Source organism: Caretta caretta, chromosome 6 (genome assembly GCF_965140235.1).
Source record: "Caretta caretta isolate rCarCar2 chromosome 6, rCarCar1.hap1, whole genome shotgun sequence".
In the NCBI taxonomy this organism is placed as follows: Eukaryota; Metazoa; Chordata; order Testudines; family Cheloniidae; genus Caretta; species Caretta caretta.
This window is the reverse complement of record NC_134211.1, coordinates 123,095,872-123,118,029: the sequence shown is the minus strand read 5'-3', so window position 1 is coordinate 123,118,029 and position 22,158 is coordinate 123,095,872. Positions and strand designations below refer to the sequence as shown.

Genomic DNA, 22,158 nt, shown 5'->3' with positions numbered 1-22,158 from the left:
ATGTAGTGCCAATCTTTAAAAAAGGGAAGAAGGAGGATCCTGGGAACTACAGGCCAGTCAGCCTCACCTCAGTCCCCGGAAAAATCATGGAGCAGGTCCTCAAAGAATCAATCCTGAAGCACTTACATGAGAGGAAAGTGATCGGGAACAGTCAGCATGGATTCACCAAGGGAAGGTCATGCCTGACTAATCTAATCGCCTTCTATGATGAGATTACTGGTTCTGTGGATGAAGGGAAAGCAGTGGATGTATTGTTTCTTGACTTTAGCAAAGCTTTTGACACGGTCTCCCACAGTATTCTTGTCAGCAAGTTAAAGAAGTATGGGCTGGATGAATGCACTATAAGGTGGGTAGAAAGTTGGCTAGATTGTCGGGCTCAACAGGTAGTGATCAATGGCTCCATGTCTAGTTGGCAACCGGTGTCAAGTGGAGTGCCCCAGGGGTCGGTCCTGGGGCCGGTTTTGTTCAATATCTTCATAAATGATCTGGAGGATGGTGTGGATTGCACTCTCAGCAAATTTGCGGATGATACTAAACTGGGAAGAGTGGTAGATATGCTGGAGGGCAGGGATAGGATACAGAGGGACCTAGACAAATTGGAGGATTGGGCCAAAAGAAATCTGATGAGGTTCAATAAGGATAAGTGCAGGGTCCTGCACTTAGGACGGAAGAACCCAATGCACAGCTACAGACTAGGGACTGAATGGCTAGGCAGCAGTTCTGCGGAAAAGGACCTAGGGGTGACAGTGGACGAGAAGCTGGATATGAGTCAGCAATGTTGCCAAGAAGGCTAATGGCATTTTGGGATGTATAAGTAGGGGCATAGCGAGCAGATCGAGGGACGTGATCGTTCCCCTCTATTCGACATTGGTGAGGCCTCATCTGGAGTACTGTGTCCAGTTTGGGGCCCCACACTACAAGAAGGATGTGGATAAATTGGAGAGAGTCCAGCGAAGGGCAACAAAAATGATTAGGGGTCTGGAACACATGACTTATGAGGAGAGGCTGAGGGAACTGGGATTGTTTAGTCTGCAGAAGAGAAGAATAAGGGGGGATTTGATAGCTGCTTTCAACTACCTGAGAGGTGGTTCCAGAGAGGATGGTTCTAGACTATTCTCAGTGGTAGAAGAGGACAGGACAAGGAGTAATGGTCTCAAGTTGCAGTGGGGGAGGTTTAGATTGGATATTAGGAAAAACTTTTTCACTAGGAGGGTGGTGAAACACTGGAATGCGTTACCTAGGGAGGTGGTAGAATCTCCTTCCTTAGAAGTTTTTAAGGTCAGGCTTGACAAAGCCCTGGCTGGGATGATTTAATTGGGGATTGGTCCTGCTTTGAGCAGGGGGTTGGACTAGATGACTTCCTGAGGTCCCTTCCAACCCTGATATTCTATGATTCTATGTATCTATTTACATGGACAAAGTCTAAAAATAAGGGATAAGAAAAAACTCCCCTTTGTGAAAACAATAGATAAACATTTATATATTTTATGGAAAGCAATGAATACCTCTCCATGCACTCCTGAGTGTCCACATTCCAAACTGCTATACAACCATCGACACTTCCAGCTGCTACATACTGTCCGCAGGGAGACCAGGTCACAATACTCAGAGTCTAGGGAAAGTAGACATTACTATTAGTTGAGTGCTAACAATGTTCTTGGTCCCGTATAGTAAAATAGACATCTATGAAAAAGATCAAGAACTTTTAGCAAACTATATCCAGCTGTCTGTGGGAGGATTTTTTGCTACCCTCTTATAAGAGCCACTTTTTAAAAATCAGCATGTTTTTTATTCCTTTTCATTCAGAGTACTTATTTTCAGTCACTGCATGCTATAAAGAAGTGCAACAAAGTCTGAGTTTTTTAAATGTCCTGCAACACGTGGACAGGAGCAAAATGCATTTTGCAACTGCAGAAAGCAACCATTTTAGGTGGAGTTATGTACGCATAAAAGACTGTTTTATATTTTAATATTTGAAAGACTATTAAGAACTGTTCCACTGACGATACGCCCAGTGATTTACACGTGTACTATACCAAGACTCTTGTAGGCCTAGGTACACATATATCTAAATTACCATGTAGGTGAATTTGCATTCTCCTACCCAGCGATCTCCAAAGACGGGATGTTATAAGACAGGAGATCGCAAAGTTGCTATTTCCCTACTATGTAGGCAGATTTCAATTAATCAAAATATAGAGTAGAATAATGAAATCTCTATTATGCAAGCAAGCAAAGAAATATTTCTAACAGTTCTCTTTGTATTAAATCTATTTGGAACAAACATCTGGAACAGATGTTCCCAAACTCAGACCCACAGAGATCTGGCTGGTTACATGGTGCTGTCTCTCCTCTTGATTTTCTACCACATTGCATCCAAGGATACTTCAAAACACTTCAGATACTTTCCTAATATTACTATTCTATATAAACTACTGCTGTAGATTCCACAGGACTGTAACAAGATTGCAAATGAGAGGGAAGTTGACCTGGAGGGTACATGTCCATGAGACAATTTCTAAGGGGATGTGTTTCACCCTATGACAAAGTTTACAAACCTATGATTTAGGGCACTTACCTGAGTAATGAAATTATCTGAAAGATCAAATTGATTATCCCAAGTTTCTCTTCTGTACAGTTTAACAACTTTCTCAACTGGAACTGCTAGTAACTATTCAGGGGAAAAAAATCTGTTAATTTAGGACAAATCAAATTTTGTTAAACAGCTTTAGTTTTATTTCACATGTCCCTTCCCCTTCAAATAAGGCTAATTACAGCAGCCAACAAGCAGTGTAGTTCCTTTATTCAGAAGTGACATTATAGCTGTAACTGTCACAACAGCCAATCTGACACAGTATCTTAATTAGCATCCCAACATTGTTGATTGATAAAATAAAGACAGATAAAACATTGTGAATTGTATTGGAAATTTCAAGAAACCATAAGTAAGCATAGTTGAGCACAGCAGTTTGTATTTTAATCTGCATTTATTTCTGGCAGAAGGGTGAAGAGGCTGACAGCTGCCCCTGAAAATTACAGAAATTCTGACCTTTGGAACTGCTAGCAAAATTTATAAATAGTTTTCAACTGCTTATAAATAAAACTTTCCCCAATGGACCCCTTCAAAAGTTGATATCTATAAAACCTTTTGATAGGATGTATTAATATTTTATACTTATATTGTTAGATAATATTTTATATATAAATCTTTGAATATTTGACACCTAAACAAGATAATTTCACCTAATTCAAAGAGTATAAAAAAATAAGGAAAAAAACAAAGTTACTGCCAGTCACCCCATAGACCACTGCAGTTCAAAGTACTTCTTACATTATGTCTAAATAAGAAAAATAATATTTGTTTAAATTTCAAGATATGAATGCAATATAGATTGTTCTGCCAATCAAAACTGTTACTGTTTTAGAATTGTATACAAAGTGCATACCTGTAAAGCAACATGCACATCTAATGGACTGTAAGTGACATTCAAGCAGCACAAAAAAGTGATACATGGTCTTCTGCACAACTTAAGCCTCCTGGTACCAGTGATAGTGGACATGGGCAAAGAGACTCCACATAAAGCCCCAGAACAAGATGGCCTGAAGTGTATTCTTCAGGCAAGCTTTGTGAGGGGACAATGGAAATGCATTTATGCAGATCCAGTGGATGGGAACCCCACATGGCGTGCAGAAGTTGCAACCATTTTTTCAGATCATAAGTTGGAAGAGGGGTTTTGCCATGTCTCCCACTTTCACTTAGCTCCCTGTCCAAAGCTCCTTTACTATGGCTGTGTAAGTTTCACATTGTATATACATTTTATTTGTAATGTGACAATCAACACTTCTTCATCCCACACTAAAATCAATTTTATTCTTCTGTTGAAAATACAATAACTTATTATTTAAAAGGCTTGTTTATTTATACAATAGAAATTATTCACAGTATAAAGTTTACTTACATGAAAGAATGACTAAACCATTTTGATACCTAGTAGTGTACAAAGATGTTATTTCCCCACCAACAGGGTTCCTTCCTGTTCAGCATAACTTGAATATATAATACTGTATCAGGCTGACAGCTGGAGTATTACCAGCCTCACTTTGGCACTGACTATACAGTACTTTAACAAGTATCCATTTCCAGGGTTTGTTTGTTTTTTTAAATAATTTAATCAAAAACACTTTTCTTATTTTTTGGTGTTGGGATATTGATTGGCCTGGCTTAAATTCCGTTGTTAACAATGTGCTAAGTACTCGCAGAGAGAGAGGACTAATACAGACAGCAAAACAATGTGTCACTTACCTTCCCACTTTTAGGCTGCCAGGCAAGCCTACATATTGATTTAGCATTTATCACATCGTTACACTTCTGCAGCAGTGGCCAGCTTGTCACGCATGTCTGAAAACAGAATATTTAGGGACTAGGTTCTCTAGATTGCAACTGCAAAAATCCTTCTGTATTATAAAAAATAGAAAGTCTTAAAAGTGGAGTGTAGGGAAAAGAGGTAATTATACTAGAATTGTGGAAGTGAAGTAATATATCTCACCCAAATATGATATTAAGTCTGTCTTATTATTATTATTATAAAAAACCATGTCCAGGTTTTATAACTTAGTGAAAATATTTCTATAAAAATATAGCCACTTATAAAATATAAGTCTCAGACCAAGTACAAACCTTTCATTTTTATTAAATACGGTACAAATCAGATTGGTTATTCTACCCGACTAATACTTTGTAAAACCACAGTGATTTTAATAGGGTTGGACAGGGTATGTGTCAAGGCAGGATCTGACCACAGTGATACAAAAAGGGTTGTATTGTTGTGCCCCATATTACTGCTTATACATTGAAATGCAAATCACAGCTATAATCTCAAAACGTTGTCTACGAAAAGTTACAGTGCCAACATTGCTATACAAAAGGCATCCACGATCATAACTTCTAATGCTAGGTCTGACCATTTAGGTGCGTATTTGTCTTAAAAACTAGCGAGTCACAAGGATACTACTCAATCCTGCAATCAGCCCATGTATAAATTACTCCCATTTGGAGTCCCATTGTAGAGTCAACGGGATTTAAGCAAAAGTAATTCTAGACACAACTCTGCAGGACTGGGCCCTAACTCTGGAGAACTATATTATTATGAGCTATTGTCAGCATTAAATCTGCAAATTAGATTTCACCTGTATTGGGATTTTTAAAATATTTATCTTTTCCATTTATTGCCAATACACCAATTCTGACACATCAAGAGACAAAATGCATTATTTTAGTTAAGATCATTCTTTTGTAAAATACACACAGTAAAATCTAAAGTCTAACTCCAGAAGATTAGCATTTTACCTGATCTGAGATTTTCCATACTCTGACAGACCCATCACAGCTTGCTGATGTCTATATAAGAAAAAGTAGTTTTTAAAATGTCATCAACAATTCGCAGTAAAAGTAGCAAAAGTCATGCTACAATTAGAAGTTTAAGAGGTGTACAGCCAGTAATATAGACATACACTATATGAACTGCCTTTAAACAAACTCACAATAAATTTTATATGATTTATATTTTTGATATTAAATAAAATATAAATCATCTTGTTTGAAAATATATGAAACCCTTGTTCATTCCAACCCTTCTGTATTTACAAATTCTTCACAATGAAATACTTAAAATTAGATGTAATTTTTTTTTTAAATCAATAGTTTGTTTTAAATTATGTTAGTGGATCAACTTCTCCCCTCAGCAGTAAGGACAATATAAAAGTTTCACATTGAGAATGTATGTGTAGGAAAATAAAGCTAAGGTTATTGGAGACAGTTTGATATTCACATGACCCTTTTGATAGGCCGTACTCAGTAGACAAATGAAATAAAAACCATGTCCTCTGTGCCTGTGGACCATTTTATGATTTAAGATCCCATAAGAAACATAAAATATGAACTGCTGGAGGAAAAAGTACAAGGTAGAAAGTGACAGGAAATTTTTTTACCAGAAAAGCATCTTGGGGATCAAAAGACAGACTTAGGACAGGGGCATCATGTCCTCGGAATGTTTTCTGTTGGCTGCTATCGGTCACCTCCACAACTTTGACCATAAAATCACTGTGGATGAGAGCAATATACTTAATTAACCATATTACTTTAATACTGATAGGCAGTATTCTGCTTTGCTTGAAGTAAATGTGAGTTCTATCTTATTGATCATTGATGGATAGGGTGCTTTTTTAATCACACTTATCACTGTAGAATCTATGTGAAAATGGAAGTCTTGCCATTTACTTCAACAGGAGCAGGCCATCAATAGCAGAATAGAATAACTTTCCCCCTAAATTAAAGAGGAAATGGAATGCTTTAGTAAGAAATCATATATATGTGTCATAATCACACCCACCCACCCCATATTAATAACTATATTATTATGTAATTTTAGATTAATATCACCTAAATCTGTACTTTGGCTGTTAAAAGGTAGAGATTTATATTTTATCAGTACCACAACTGATTGACTTATCTTGTTAAATAGCTGCTACATATGCATATTAAGCTTGTTTGCTAAAAATCATTATGAAACTTTAAAATATTTCATGTAAATAATGCATTAGCTAATTTTCAAATATTTGGATTTTTTCAATATTATGACTCAGTTTAGTCCATAATTAAGAACACTATCAACTTTTAAGCATACTAGGCCCCACAATAGCATCTTCACCCAGCACTCTCCATACACTTAAAAAATAATGTAACATTTAAAAGTACTTGAATTGAGGTTTCTGATGTGTGAAAAAATAGAATACTAGTTAGAGACATCTGAGGCTCAAATTCAGTTTGGAATACATTTTTATGGTTGACATATGAACCACTTAAGATCAGGATTATAATGCACTTCCCAAAAAATATCTTAATAGCACTAGAGAGTTGCAATCTACATATTCATTAAATAAATCTAACCTTGCGCCTCAATCCTGCAGTTTTAAGCATAATCAACTCTTTTCAGGATCACAGCCACAGTTTCTGCAGGATACTAAGGGCTTGTCTACACTGTATGGCAAGCACTTTAAGGTGTGTGATTTGTAGAATGTTCTAAGGTGTTGAGCCCTAGCTGCCCAGCATAGACCCCACTGGCACACTCTAAAAGGTACCGAGTTTGCATTAAAGGGGACAAAGTAGTCCCTGTTATCGCAAACTAGGTACCCTTTAGAGCAGTGGTTCTCAAAGCCGGTCTGCCGCTTGTACAGGGAAAGCCTCTGGCAGACCGGACCGGTTTGTTTACCTGCCGCGTCCGCAGGTTCGGCCGATCGCGGCTCCCACTGGCCGCGGTTCACCACTCCAGGCCAATGGGGGCTGAGGGAAGGGCGGCCAGCACGTCCCTCGGCCCGCACCAGTTTCCGCAGCCCCCATTGGCCTGGAGCGGCGAACCGCGGCCAGTGGGAGCCGCGATCGGCCGAACCTGCGGACACGGCAGGTAAACAAACCGGCCTGGCACTCCAGAGGCTTTCCTGGAACAAGTGGCAGCCCTAGTTTGAGAACCACTGCAAAGTATACACAGGGCAGTCAGGGCATAACATGTTACAGAGCTCATCAGATCACACCCCTCTGGAGCGCTTTGCCACGTTATGTAGACAAGCCCTGAATATTTTAGTCTAACACAAAAAATTGCCATAGCAAGAAGTGTATAAATTGTATTCATTCATTTCCATATTATTATTATTTTAGTATCTTTATAACATGCCTTGCAACTTTAAAACAGAACAGTTGACGAAATTTACTTTTTAAACAAACTACATAAATATTTCCAAATAGATCAGGTAAGCCTTTGAAACAATCCATATGGAGAGCTCTATGTGGATACACAAGTGTGTATCCACATCTGATCTGCGAACCGCAAAAATTATCTGTGGATATCTGCAAATATCCACAGATTTGCAGGGCTCTACACGGGGGTGCAGACTGAGGCTCCGAGGTGAACCACCCTCCTCCACAGCCCGATCGGGAAGAGATGCACTGGCGGCTGTAGGGAGTCACGGTGGATCCTCCACCTGCCCTGGGTGGGGGGCCTGAGCAGATCCTGACCCCTGTCCCTGCCCCCAGGCCTCCCGACCAGGGCAGGTGGAAGATCCACGCTGCAGTTCCTCACAGCTGCTCGCCCGTCCTTACGGTCAGAGCCCTGCACGGATACAAAATTTGTATCTGCATCCACGCTGGAATCCACAGAAATGGTCCAAGGATATAAAGCAGATACCCACGGATTTGCCGGGCTCTATCCATATGTTCTGCATTTAAGTGGAATGTACTGTCAACTCACAAAGTTCTAGACTTCAAGTAATACTTGAGAGACTTGTGACAATTAAAATAAAAACAATTTATTTGCATTCCCTTTTTTTTGTATGTCACCCTCTCTTTCAACACTATTATGGCAGAAATCTCCAGGTGGCACTGTTAAAGTCTTACAAGTTCTTAGTGTGGAAGGACTGCTCGGTCTGAAAAAATACTGTATTTTTGTTAGATCTGTGATAATTTTCTTTTCAGGAAAGCTGTTGCAAGCAGCAGGAGAATGTTCTCTGCTTTAATCTAACTAGAGTCAATTATTGGGGCAGAGCTGCTCTCTGGAAACTGGGAATTGGCATTTTGTCTAAAATTAATGAATAAGAGGACTGTTTTACCACCTCTGTTAAAGAACTGGTGTATATAGTGTAAAATAAACAAGTTGCCCAAGATATTAACTAGACTTTGCATCGCTCCTTTCTCCTCCTCAGGGGCCAGGGGTATAATCCTGCACCCAACATTTACTACTGCTCTGCAGAGGGGTGACAATATATTATGTTAGAAAATAATGTCCCAATCCAACAAACATGCACATGCTTAATTTTTCGTGGGCATTAGCGTTTGCAGTACTGGGTCCCTAAACTGTTAACAATACTGTGATTCTTAATACAAAGTTAATAACTAAAGCCCTGATCCTGAAATGAGCTCCATATGGATGAACCCTTGTGCTGTCACAAAGTAAGCGCTTGAAGAATATAAATTACATCTGGAAACTTGATGTTGTGGGGCAGATATTTATGTGGCCCCAACCTCTCCCATAAAAGTTTTTCTCAATGGCCTCCTCCATTTGACTTTTTTCTTCTATGACGACCTTTTGAGGCATTGTAAAACCTTCACAAAATGCAGATTAATTAGATGGCATTGCGAACAAAAGTCACATCCCAGGAAGTCGCTAATGTTCCACATTTAGTGTGGCTATTGACTTCTCCTGCATCAAGATCAAATTACCTGGATCCAGCAGCAATTTTAGTACCATCCCTGTTAAAGACAACATGGTTTGCATTCGTGGTGAAACGAGTCAGGATGCCATCAGGAGCTCCTTCAGGGAACGTATGAATCTGGACGGTATTGTTAGATACTGCAGTAACCAGTCTTCCATTCTACAAATGAAACAAATAAACTCTGGAATTCGTGGATTAAAGAAAAATATTTTGGTCCAAGGAACAGAAAGCCAGTTCTTTCCATATATAATCTTGAGTAGTTCCACAAGAGCTTCTGGTTTTAAAAAGGAGCAGCAGCTGAGAAATGTTCTTCCAGCTACATTTCTTCCTCTTCCCTCTCTCCCCCCCGCCACAAAAAAAATTAACAGAAACCAAGAAGAAAATTTTCAATTAACAAGTACAACCCTCCACACTTTTAATTTAATAATATTACTTAACCATCTTCCTTAAACCAGGGGTTCTCAACCAGGGGTACACATGCCCCTTGGGGTACGCAGGGGTCTTCTGGGGGTACCTCAACTCTCGACATTTGCCTAGTTTTATAACAGGCTACATAAAAAGCACTAGAGAAGTCAGTACAAACTAAAATTTCATATAGACAAATGAGAAAGTAAGCAATTTTTCAGTAATAGTGTGCTGTGTTGTGACACTTTTGTAGTTTTTAAGTGAGGTGAAGACAAATTAGACTCCTGAAAAGCATGCAGTAGTCTGGAAAGGTTGAGAATCACTGCTTTAAGCTATTTAAAAAAGTTACTCCTTTAGGCCCCAATCCTGCAAAGATGTATTCACATGCTTAAATATTTGCTCTGTGAGCAGCCCCCTGGTGTTAGGATATAGATATTCAGGCCTGTCTGTAAAGGCCTATACTCTAAGAATTTAGATGTATTCTTATCACTTGGCTAGTGATAGAGGTATAAAAGAAAGAATCAAAATCACTGTCTGCTGGTGTAAGGGCCTTCTCTTACTGTGACAGTTTGTGGCCCTGTTCTTAGGCTAAGGCCTTTGGCTAAGCAGCAGAGGCAGCCATAAGCTGGGAAGCGAACGGTCACATCCTCACATTCCAAACTAGTCACATTGAAATAAGGTGCTATTGGGCTGTTAGGCACTATCAGGACAGGATTGTATTCCTATCACCTCCAGAGAAAGGGAAGTGCCTAGAAAATGTAAAAGGAAACTTAGTTTGATAGCATCCTGTCTGGCAAGAACTCACTTATCAATAGCTGGGATGTGAAATCCTCACTTCTGTATTGTTTTGTCATTATAGTTCCCACTTTGCTGTTGTTTGTCTGTATAATCTCTGTCTGGTTCTGTGATTGTTCCTGTCTGCTGTATAATTAATTTTGCTGGGTGTAAACTAATTGAGGTGGTGGGATATAATTGGTTACATAATCATGTTACAATATGTTAGGATTGGTTAGTTAAATTTCAGGAAAATGATTGGTTAAGGTATAGCTAAGCAGAACTCAAGTTTTACTATATAATCTGTAGTCAATGAGGAAGTGACTGGGTGTGGGTGGGCATGTGGGTGTGTGAGATGGGAACAGGGAATGGGGGTAAGAAAATTGGAATCATGTTTTGCTAAAGGGGGAGATGGGAACAGGGAATGGGGGTAAGAAAATTGGAATCATGTTTGGCTAAGGGTAGGAATGGGAACAGGGACACAGGTGTAAGGCTCTGTGGTGTCAGAGCTGGGAAGGAGGATACTAAGGAAGGAAACTGGAATCATGCTTGCTGGAAGTTCACCCCAATAAACATCGAATTGTTTGCACCTTTGGACTTCGGGTATTGTTGCTCTCTGTTCATGCGAGAAGGACCAGGGAAGTAAGTGGGTGAAGGAATAAGCCCCCTAACACCTGGCTTCAATGGGACTAATCACAATGCATAGTTACGCATGTGAATAGGTCTTTACAGGATCAGGGCCTTAGAGCCTTGTGTCTTTCCTAAAATAATGAGCGTGAGAGTCCAGGAACGGCACTAATGAGGTCTAATGAGATCCATTCAATCTTCTTCACCAGGAAGGGGATTATGAGGCCTTAACTGTGGAGAGTATGAAGCAGGAAAACAAGGAGGATTCTCAGGGTTTTGTTAGAGAGGAAAAAAGCGCACTTCCCAACATAAAAAGTTTAATCAAAATATACAGGCAGTCCTTGGACTTACGACACAATCAGATCCTGAAAATCGTGTCTTAAATTGAAAACATCTTAACTCGAATTTCCCGTAGGAACAGTGTCCGATCGAGCGTCGTAAAGTCGAAACACAATGACAATTTATAAACATCGTAAGTGCCGTTCGTCATAAAGTCGAGAACTGCCTGTATTTGGTTTTTATGTGCCACATGATCATGAGAGGGCGCCCTTGTCCCAAATATCACACACTAAATGCCATTAAGGAAAGCTTGATGGTTTGTCAGCCATAGTTTAACAAATGGCCAGTTTGCAGAAGTACAAACCAGAAGACCGTCATATTAATCTTTCCAATATTCCCTATTCAGAATTCCAAATTAATATATGGTCAAGTGCCATGGCAATCTTTTATGTTTATAGAAAAGATCTATTGTTAAGGTGAAAATATATCATTCCTCTTCACATATGTGTGGCAGCAGGTTCGACAAATAATTTAAGTTACAGGCTATATAAAATACATAATTACAGCTGCCATGCATATTTTTCTCCAAAAGCAGAGTTACATTAAGTTTATATAAATATTACAAAAAATATACATGCAGCAACACTCAGACTAGATAATCTAATGTGTGTTAAGAGATATCAATCAGACTGTACTTAACTGATTCAGACCTACTTCAATTTAAAAACTTTTTTTCCTTAAAGATAAATTATTTATGAGTGAATTAAGAATTACATCTAATTTTTAAAACAAAATTACTGGAATTAAGTCTTGGAAAACGTTTTTGAAACTCAGGCTAAGAAACTCAGACATACATCTTTGAAAGCAGTGGGCTATTTAATCCAAAAAAATAAAACCAGTATTCCTCAAAATTTTCCTGTTTTAGTGAATTTTTCTTTATAACATTGAGTTTTTGCTTATATATTCAAATGCAGTCATTTTTTTTAAGTACACATCAATAATTGCTTATTCATTCCCCCCAAAAAGTTACCAAAATTTAATAGCAAATTTATTTTTTAAAAATGTATGTATCACTGCAAACTTGTATGCCACAAACACTGTTTTCTATTTGAAGATTAATTACAAACCCCGGGATCATTTTCTCATTTTCAAAAGATGCTGTAAAATGAGGGGACATTTCAGATTTTATACAAAAACAAACAAAACTCAAAGTATTTATGTAATACATTTTAATGTAGCATAAGAATAGCTTCAGACAAAGGAATTACTATGAAAATTGTCAACACAAATATGTGAAGTTTTCAAAAGATGCATTAATGATGCACAGTTGACCCCTGTTATAAGAAGTGATGTAACTCATCCTTATTTTAATGATCATATCCAAATAATCATTCCATCCATATTTATAAAAAATATGAATTTCCTTCATGAGGGATAGATACAGCAAGTTATATTAGGCACTTTAATGCTAGAGCAGATCAGTTAGATTACTAGAATAGGTTCTAATCATCACTCCCACAAACTACTATTATTTGCAGTGGAAGAAGGATTCAAGACTCAATTTCTCTCTTATCTTTGAAAAGGTCAGAGAATCATCTTCTGGATACCCAAAAATCTTTAAAGCCAGACACCCACTGATTAGCAAGGGCAGAGTTATCTGTACCACTAGGAAATGACTTCCGGAATGTAATTTTTGATCCATATAGCCAAATGACCACTACAAAGTCTGAGCATCATAATTAAATTACACTGTGGATTAAAAATAAAAATAATTTGCTGTTTCAGTTTTTCTAAGAGAGTTTAAAATCATGAAGTCAGAATATCCTGATTTGAAGTGATAGATATGTACATTAGAGAAACTCAGCATGAGGAAAACTTCTATACTTCTTTACCCCACTGAATGGGGTAAGGAATAAATGGTCAAATCAATATACTCTAAAGCATTTTAAAGTTCTTGAATGATTTATCTAAACTATAAACCAGATAGACATGTTCAACCAATTAGATGTTTCTAGTGATTCAACATTAATCTCTCTTTTGGGAACAGATGTCAGTAGATGTGGGGGTAAAATGATATTTAAAGTAAATTGATCAATTTTTAATGGCTTTAATACCTTCACCTAAACACATTGGTGGAGGTCAGTCACTTTTGCAGTTTATGCAAGGCACAACTGCAAACTATTCTAAAGCAAAGAAAAGACAGGAAGAATAGTAAGATACCAATATGGCTCCATCAGGAGTTCTTTAATTACCTGAAAATCAAAAAGGAATCCTACAAAAAGTGGAAACATGAATGAATTGCTAAGGAGGAGTACAAAAGTATAGCACAAGCACGTGGGGACAAAATCAGAAAATCTAAGGCACAAAATGAGTTACACCTAGCAAGGGACATAAAACGCAATAAAGAAAGGTTCTTTAAAAGGAGCAAAAGAAAGACAAGGGAAAGCGTAGGTCCTCTACTTAGTAGGGAAGGAGAGCTAATAAGTGACAACATCAAGAAGGCTGAGCTGTTTAATGCCTATTTTGCTTCAGGCTTCACTAAAAAGGTTAATGGTGACAAGATACTTAGAATTAATAAAAATAGAAGGGGGGAAGGAATGCAAGCCAAAAAGGGAAAGAACAGGTTAAAGAATATTTAGATAAGTTAAATGTATTCAAGTCGGCAGAGCCTGATTAAATTCATCCTAGGGTAATTGGGGAACTAGCTGAAGCAATCTTGGAACCATTAGCAATTATCTTTGACAACTCATGGATGACGGGTGAGGTCCCAGAGGACTGGAGAAGGGCAAACATAATACCTATCTTTAAAAATGGGAACAAAGTGGACCCAGAGAATTATAGACTAGTCAGCCTAACTTTGACACCTGGAGAGATACTGGAACAAATTATTAAACAATCAATTTGTAAGCACTTAGAGAATAATAGGGTTATAAAGCATAGCCACATGGATTTGTCAAAAACAAATCATTCCAAACCAATCTAATTTCCTTCTTTGACAATCTTAGTTGCCTAGTGGATGGGGGGGAAGCAGTAGACATGATATATCTTTATTTCAGTAAGACTTATGAGAATGTCATGTGGAACTGTAACATAAGCAAACTAAGGAAATGTGCTCTAGATGAAATTACTATAAGATGTGTGCACAACTGGTTGAAAGACCATACTCAAAGAGTAGCTATCAATGGTCCACTGTCAAACTGGGAAGGTGTATCTAGTGGGTCCTGCAGGGGTCAGTGCAGGGTCTAGTATTATTCAATATTTTCATTAATGACTTCGATAATGGAATGAAGAGGATGCTTATAAAATCTGCAGATGACACCAAGCTGCAAGGGGTTGCAAACACACTAGAGGACAGGATTAGAATCCAAAATGACCTTGACAAATTACAGAATTGCTCTGAAATCAACAGGTTGAAATTCAATAAAGACAAGTGCAAAACACTTCACTTAGAAAAGAAAAATAAAATGCACAACTACAGAATAGGAAATAACTGGCTAGGTGGTAGTACTGCACTGCTGAAAAGGATCTGGGAGTTATTTCAGAGTAACAGCCGTGTTAGTCTGTATTAGCAAAAAGAAAAGGAGTACTTGTGGCACCGTAGAGACTGCATCCGATGAAGTGAGCTGTAGCTCACAAAAGCTTATGCTCAAATAAATTGGTTAGTCTCTAAGGTGCCACAAGTACTCCTTTTCTTTTTGGGAGTTATTGTGGATCACAAATTGCATGAGTCAACAATGTGATGCAGTTGCAAAAAAGGCTAATATTCTGGGGTGCATTCACATAAGATACAGGAAGTAATTACTCTACTCAGCATAGGTGAGGCCTCAGCTGCAGTAGTGAATCCAGTTCTGGGCACCACACTTTAAGAAAGATGTGGATAAATTGGAGAGAGTCCAGAGGACAGCAACAAAAATTACAAAAGGTTAACAAAACCTGACCTATGCGGAAACATTAAAAAAGCTGGGCATGGTTAGTCTTGAAAAAAGAAGATTGAGGGGGGAATCTGATATGTTAAGGGCTGTTACAAAGAGGAAGGGGATCAAGTGTTCATGCCCACTGAAGGTAGGACAAGAAGTAATGGGCTTAATCTGCAACAAGAAAGATTTAGGTTAGATATTAGGAGAAACTTTCTAATTATAAGGGTAGTTAAGCTCAGAAATAGGCTTCCAACCAAGGTTGTGGAATCCCTATCACTGCAGGCTTTAAGAACAGGTTAGACAAACACCTGTCAGGGATGGTCTAGGTTTATTTGGTCCTACCACAGTGCCAGGGGCTGCAGCTGTTGATCTCTCAAGGTCCCTTCCAGCCCCACATTTCTATGATTGTATGATTAAGACAGATCCTTTTAATATCATGTAAGATGTGTCTGTGACAACATTAAGAAAAAAAGTTAGCTTTCAACAAATACAGTAGTCTATGTTATGTAAGTTAACGCAATGAGTTTTATGTGTAACATTAAATCAAGTTTGCTAAATCCAATACCATTCTAGCTCCAGCCCTGCAAATATTTCCAACACATGCTTAACTTTATGCACGTCAGCAGTCCTATTGAGTTCACATGCATACAGTTAAGGACATGAGGAAGATTTTGCAGGATCAAGGTATATATCAGCACCCGCATTGCACATTTCATAGGAAATGTTATACTAATACCTTTAAAGCAAATGAATATGCTTTTTCTCCCACATTAATGGACTTAGGATCATCATCATCCAGGTTTTGCCAGATCCTAACATCTCCATCACTGCCACAAGTTACAATACAGCTGTTAAGAAAATAATATTATTTACATTTGTGTATAGCAGGGTTATTTTGATTTTCCTCAGCCCAAAATATGGGGGGAAATGTTTAAAAATTCACATTTTTATTAAATGAAACACATTTTATAAGTGTATTTATTCTTCAAATAATATGAGAAAGACACTCATATTATACAACATGAAAAACTTGTAATTCTGCTAGCATAACACAATAATTGAGTATAAGTCTACTAACTAGGTTTGCCCATCCCTCTTTTGTATCTGACCTTAGATACTCAGACACTAACTAGCCAATTCATTTTTCAGCATCTAGGAGGAAATTTTCAACAGCACAAAGGAAAGTTAGGATCCCATCTTGCACTGACTTTCACTAGAAGTTGGGCACCCAACTGCCCTTTGTGCCTCTGAAAATCTGCCCCCTATCCTGTCACAAAGTTTTGACCTAATCCAAATGTGTTAAACACACCTGATTGAAGCTGAGATGGCTGTACAGGAGGGCAGGCCTTTTAAAAACTGTCAAGATTCTGAATTCAACTCTCCTGTCGTTCATGATTTCACTTCTACAACTTTGATGCAACAAATTGTTACACAACGTTCTTTACCAACAGAGATTTGGAGCAGAAATCTGAATCTCCAATTTTAAATATTAGAAAAACAGGAATGATTTCAGGATTCCGTTATATCAGCAACACTTCAGCTTCCTCTTAGTGTCCTTACCTCAGACTATGACATTTGTATTTGCTATCAGTAATGCTGGCTAAGTAATGCAAAGGTTTTATAACGTCTGTCAATCATTTTTTGTATTTTGTCCTTTTGTGGTTTTGGTTCTTTGTTGGTAGATCAATCCCCATACCATTCTGACCCTGATACCCTTTTTAACACACACAGACCACGTCTACGCAACAAAATTAAGTTGACCTAACTTATATTGGCATACAGTAATCACGGCAGTAATTACATCGCTTGTACATGTCTACACTTTGCTCCATGTGTTGGTGGTGCACATCCGTCACCAGGAGTGCTTACACCACTGAACTCCTCACTGTGGGCATTGTGGGATGGCTTCTGAAAGCCAATGACATCAATGTAAACAATGCACTGTCTACACTGATACTGCATCAACCTAACTACATCAACATTGATTCTACACCTCTCGTGGAGATGGAATTATTAAGTCGGTGTAGCAGTGAGTTACACTGGAGGGAGTAAAATTTTAGTGTAGACACTTATATAGTTAGGTTGATGTAAGCTGCCTTGCATCGATCTAACTCTGTAGTGTAGAACAGGTCTCAATTTCAATTCAGCAGCATTATCACGCTTGACCTTTAGTAGACCTCAGCATAGCTATGTCTCTCACGGTTGTTAAAAATCTACTCCTCTGAGAGATAGCTATGCAAACCTAACCCCTGGTGTAAACAGTGCTAGATTGACAGAAGAATTCTTCCTTTGATTTAGCTACTGCCTCTCAGGGAGGTGGATTAACTACAGCAATGGGAGAACCCCTCCCGTTGCTGTATTGAGTGCCTGCACTCAACACTACAGCAGCGCACTTGCAGCACAGTAGCTGAACTGCTGTAATGTTTTAAGTGTAGGCATAGCCTACTTCTCACCACCTTTAGCCTGACCTGTTTGTTACTTTGTTATATAACATAATATGTATATGTGTAAAATGAGTATGTATGCTTTTGTTTAGCTGTGTGTACCATATAGTTGAGCTAATTATTTTAAAGTCATGTTAATATACAGAAGTTTGCATTTTTAATACAGTAAGAAATTGAGTATGTGACCGAACTTTGCATTCTTTTCCCTGCAACTGGATAGTACACTTGTACTCTTACAATTATAATTAAATAAGTAGCACTGGAACGAAGTTGTGTGTTTCTATGCAATTTTCAGTTCTTTGATGAGCGCATGCTGAGATCCATAGTATTGCAGAGCAGCAGCTGATCATGTTACTGAGGGTGTTAGTGGAGTGGAGTGTGATAAAGGTAGCGGGCTAATGCTTGTAGGCTGCAATTCTGATTTCCTTGTTTTTTAGCATTTGACTTGTGATAAACACACTTAAGAAACCCCAACTCTAAGTGAACGAATTTTTTTGTTGGGAAGATTAAAGTTATCTGGCTAAATCTTCACATAAGGTCTGATCCAAAGCCCACTGAAGACAATAACAGTCTTTCAAATGACCTCAGTTGGCTATGGAACAGGTCCTTAACACACTTAACGCTTGCTGCCTGAGTTTTTTGTAGACTCAAGTTAATGGAGACTGTTGGGTATAGATCTTGGACTATGTTATTGAAGTTGAAAGGATATAAACCAAAGAGAACACTGAAAGATAGCAAGCCAATAGCTGGACCTGTGCAGCTACATTTTGGATTTCCAATGTCTATATATACATAACACTTTTCCTCGCACTGCCCCATTTCTACTTCAACCTATGGGACTACTCATGGGTGTAAAGTTGATTTAATGTGTAAGTCATTGCATGATTGAGGCATCAAAATGTAAATTATAACCAACTTTCAGGAAAGTCACAGGAACATAGGAATTGCCACACTGGATCAGACCCAAAGTCCATCTAGTCCAGTATCCTATCTCTGGCGATGGTCAATACTAGATGTTTTATAGAAAGGTGTAAGAACCATAGCAGACGTGGGATAATCTGTCCTTCACATTATATCTCAACTTGACCTCTAAGATTTAGAGGTTGGTTTAAAGCCTGAAGCATGAGGTTTAATATCCCTTCCAAAATTTGTATCATTATTAATTAGGACAACTCCAGATATTCTTGATATGAATATCGGGAGCTGTCCTAATTAATGATGATAAAAATATATAAATATCCAATAACTTTTTGAAGCTTGTTAAGATCTTGGCCTCAATGACTTCCTATGGCAGTGAGTTCCATAGTTTAATTGCACATTTGTGAAAAAGTATTCTATTTATCATTTTTGAATTTCCCACCTTTCAATTTCATTGAATGTCCCCTTGTTCTCATGCTATGAGACACAGAGAGCAGAAGCTCTTGATCTACCTTATCTATACCGTTCATTACTTTAATACACTTTTATCATGTCCTCTATTACTCAGTTCCTTTCGAAGGTAAACAATCCCAATCTTTTCAACATCTCTTCATAAGAGAGTTTTGCAAGGCCAGTGAACATTCTCATCACTCTTCTCTCACCCTGTCTAGTTTTGCAATATCAATGGCATTGCTTGCAGACACATGAACTACTGAAATAAGCCCTAGTTTCAATAATTTACCTTCCAGTGTCATCAAAGCAGACATCCGTGTGGCCTTCTGTGTGTCCATAGCGCATTGGCTTTTGTGTTGAAGGCATCCTCTCATCTATATAATTAAAAAAATGTAAAAAGCTTTATAAAACAAATACAAATGATTTGTTAGTGTTAATAACAGGAAAACACTATTGAAACTTCAGTAGTTAAAACATTTTGATGCAGTGATATTTTTGCATGTTTTTTTCCTATTAAAGACCTTGACAATGTTGATAAGAATCACTACAATATATGTATTTTGAAAAATATTCCTGAAAAGTATGATGAAGGGAAATGAGGAAATTTAGAGGGGGGATTAGCAAATACTGCAGTATTTCTGGTTAAACAAATATAAACCGAGAGCATACACCACCACTTTACTGTATGAGAGTTAAATTGATTAGAACTTTATTAACAACTGCTAGCCTATGCCAAAAACGTTAGTGCGTCCCCAAGTCCTGTAACTGTATCCACAAAGATAGAACCTTGCACCCATGTAGAGCTCCAATGACTTTAACAGGGTCCCATGCAAGCATCAGGGTTCACCTGGGTAGATCCAACTGAAGTACTGGGACTCACATAAGCAACACCGATATCTTTGTGACAAGCCTATATCTTTATTATGAGGGAAATAAATATGGATAAACATCAGCTCCAAATAACCGTCATTTCAAAGTATGTAGTTGCAACAGAAGGCATTTTTTAAAAAGCCATCTATTCTAAAATTCTACATATGTTCTAAGTTGTATTGATATAAGCAGAACAGTTCTGTATTTTAAATTCTTCATGAACTAACTGTGACTGAACAACACACACAATGCACTTCACTTTTGCTTCTATTTTTTGAAGGTCCAGAAGGATCATAGTTAAAAAAATATTAATCACTTGGGGTATGTCTATACTACTACAGCGGGCAGCGATCGATCCAGCGGGGGTTGATTTATCGAGTCTAATCTAGAGGGCATAAATCGACCCCCGAGCGCTCTCCCATTGACTCCTGTACTCCATCGGTGCAAGAGGCAGACAGAGTCGACGGGGGAACGTCAGCAGTTGACTCACCACAGTGAAGACACCACAGTGAGTAGATCTAAGTACGTCAACTTCAGCTACGTGAATAACGTAGCTGAAGTTGCATAACTTAGATTGATCCCCCCCAGTGTAGACCAGGCCTTAAACTTGGTTAAACACAGTGGCTCTTAAAATAAGAAAATTGCCTCCACATGTCTGCTTTTTTGAATACCTCTGTATTTTACGCTGCCAGCAAACCTATAAACTGGATAGAACCTTAAAACACACAATTCATATACATCTGTTATATTGATTCGATGTATGTTTTACTTTTTACAATATATGGAAAAAGTGACTTTAGCAACCTCCCATGGAACTAGTGAAAGCCACTTCCCTAGAGTGAAAAGAAAAGGAGGACTTGTGACACCTTAGAGACTAACAAATTTATCTGAGCCTAAGCTTTCGTGAGCTACAGCTCACTTCATCGGATGAAGTGAGCTGTAGCTCACGAAAGCTTATGCTCAAATAAATTTGTTAGTCTCTAAGGTGCCACAAGTCCTCCTTTTCTTTTTGCGAATTCAGACTAACACGGCTGCTACTCTGTTCCCTAGAGTGGTGGGCCTTTGGCTAATGGTGAAACAAAATAAGGCTGCAGGACTTGGAAGTACAGTGGCTGCTTAAGACAGAGTGTTGCCTATTGGAGGTAGGGACCTCACTGCAAGCATCACTGGATAGTCACTGGCAATAGAAAAAATGACCAGATATCAGATTCAGTCATTCATTCAGTATGTAGCATAGGGCTAGATAATCATCATCCCCTACCAAGGAGCAAAATACCTCTTGGAAGGGGCAGATCATTCCACCAGTTCGGAATGAAGTTTGTCCCTCAAGCAATGAGCTGTATCCTCGCTGCAGAATGACAGGGCTTGCACCCAAGTCACAGTGAGACGTGGGCTCTGAGCCACCCCCCTAGCAGGGTCCTAGGATCAGGGTTCTTTGTCCTCACAGACCCGAATCTGACTGATTTTTGTGTGGCTGGCAGGGGGACTTGGGCTCAAACCCGAGTCAGAGCCCAGGCTTAATATGCAGTGTAGACATAACCTAAAGGCTTCCCTGCTGGCCCCTGGCTGCTCCTAAAACCTCCACATTAGATCAATATGGGGGGCAGGATGGGGAGAGATCCCCTCAGAAATTATACAGCCCTAAGATAGGATTACGTTCGCCACAGGAATGGTGATGCAGGGGGAGATATATCCCCACGCTCACCGTGTGTAGGTCCTGAACCCCAAGTAGGAGGCAAAGCCTGGGGTGGCTGGTATCTAGAGGCTACTGCCTCCATCTTCTGTGTGTGGAAGGGGAGATCTGCACCCAGCCCCTGAGGGGTGATCGGGCCCAGTGCGGGGGTCACAGTGAGACACCCCACAATCCTCTCGCCTGCTTTCCTGCAAGGCCTGATGTGTGCATAGCCCCCTCCCCAACCCAACCCAACCCAACCCCTCCTCTCCTCCTCCCCCCACCCAACCCCTCCTCTCCTCTCCTCCTCCTCCCCCCACCCAACCCCTCCTCTCCTCTCCTCTCCTCTCCTCCCCACCCCACCCGCACTCAACTCCTCCACCCCCCCACACACATACCCCCTCGCCCGCCGCCACCGGCGAGACCCAGCCACCCGTCAGCCCGGCACTCACCAGCCACGGTCCCGCCCGGCCCCGCTTCCAGCCTTCCCGCGCTCCCTGCCCGCGCAGCTGCGCCTGCGCGGCCCTGGCTCGGCTCG

At 39.2% G+C, this 22,158-nt stretch overlaps 1 protein-coding gene across 1 annotated transcript in view; it reads right to left on the bottom strand.

Moving 5' to 3' along the window:
* The window catches only part of WDHD1 (WD repeat and HMG-box DNA binding protein 1), a 52,450-nt gene extending 30,295 nt beyond the window's left edge, over nt 1–22,155 (bottom strand). The window contains exons 1-9 of the mRNA XM_048853933.2: nt 22,073–22,155; nt 19,368–19,452; nt 16,000–16,111; nt 9,269–9,420; nt 5,989–6,100; nt 5,348–5,398; nt 4,304–4,399; nt 2,579–2,671; nt 1,506–1,612 (exon numbers count right to left, since the gene is read on the bottom strand). Coding sequence (XP_048709890.1) covers nt 1,506–1,612; nt 2,579–2,671; nt 4,304–4,399; nt 5,348–5,398; nt 5,989–6,100; nt 9,269–9,420; nt 16,000–16,111; nt 19,368–19,444 — 800 coding nt within the window. The 5' untranslated portion in view covers nt 19,445–19,452; nt 22,073–22,155. The remainder of the gene's footprint in view (nt 1–1,505; nt 1,613–2,578; nt 2,672–4,303; nt 4,400–5,347; nt 5,399–5,988; nt 6,101–9,268; nt 9,421–15,999; nt 16,112–19,367; nt 19,453–22,072) is intronic.
* Between the last annotated feature and the right edge of the window lie 3 nt (nt 22,156–22,158).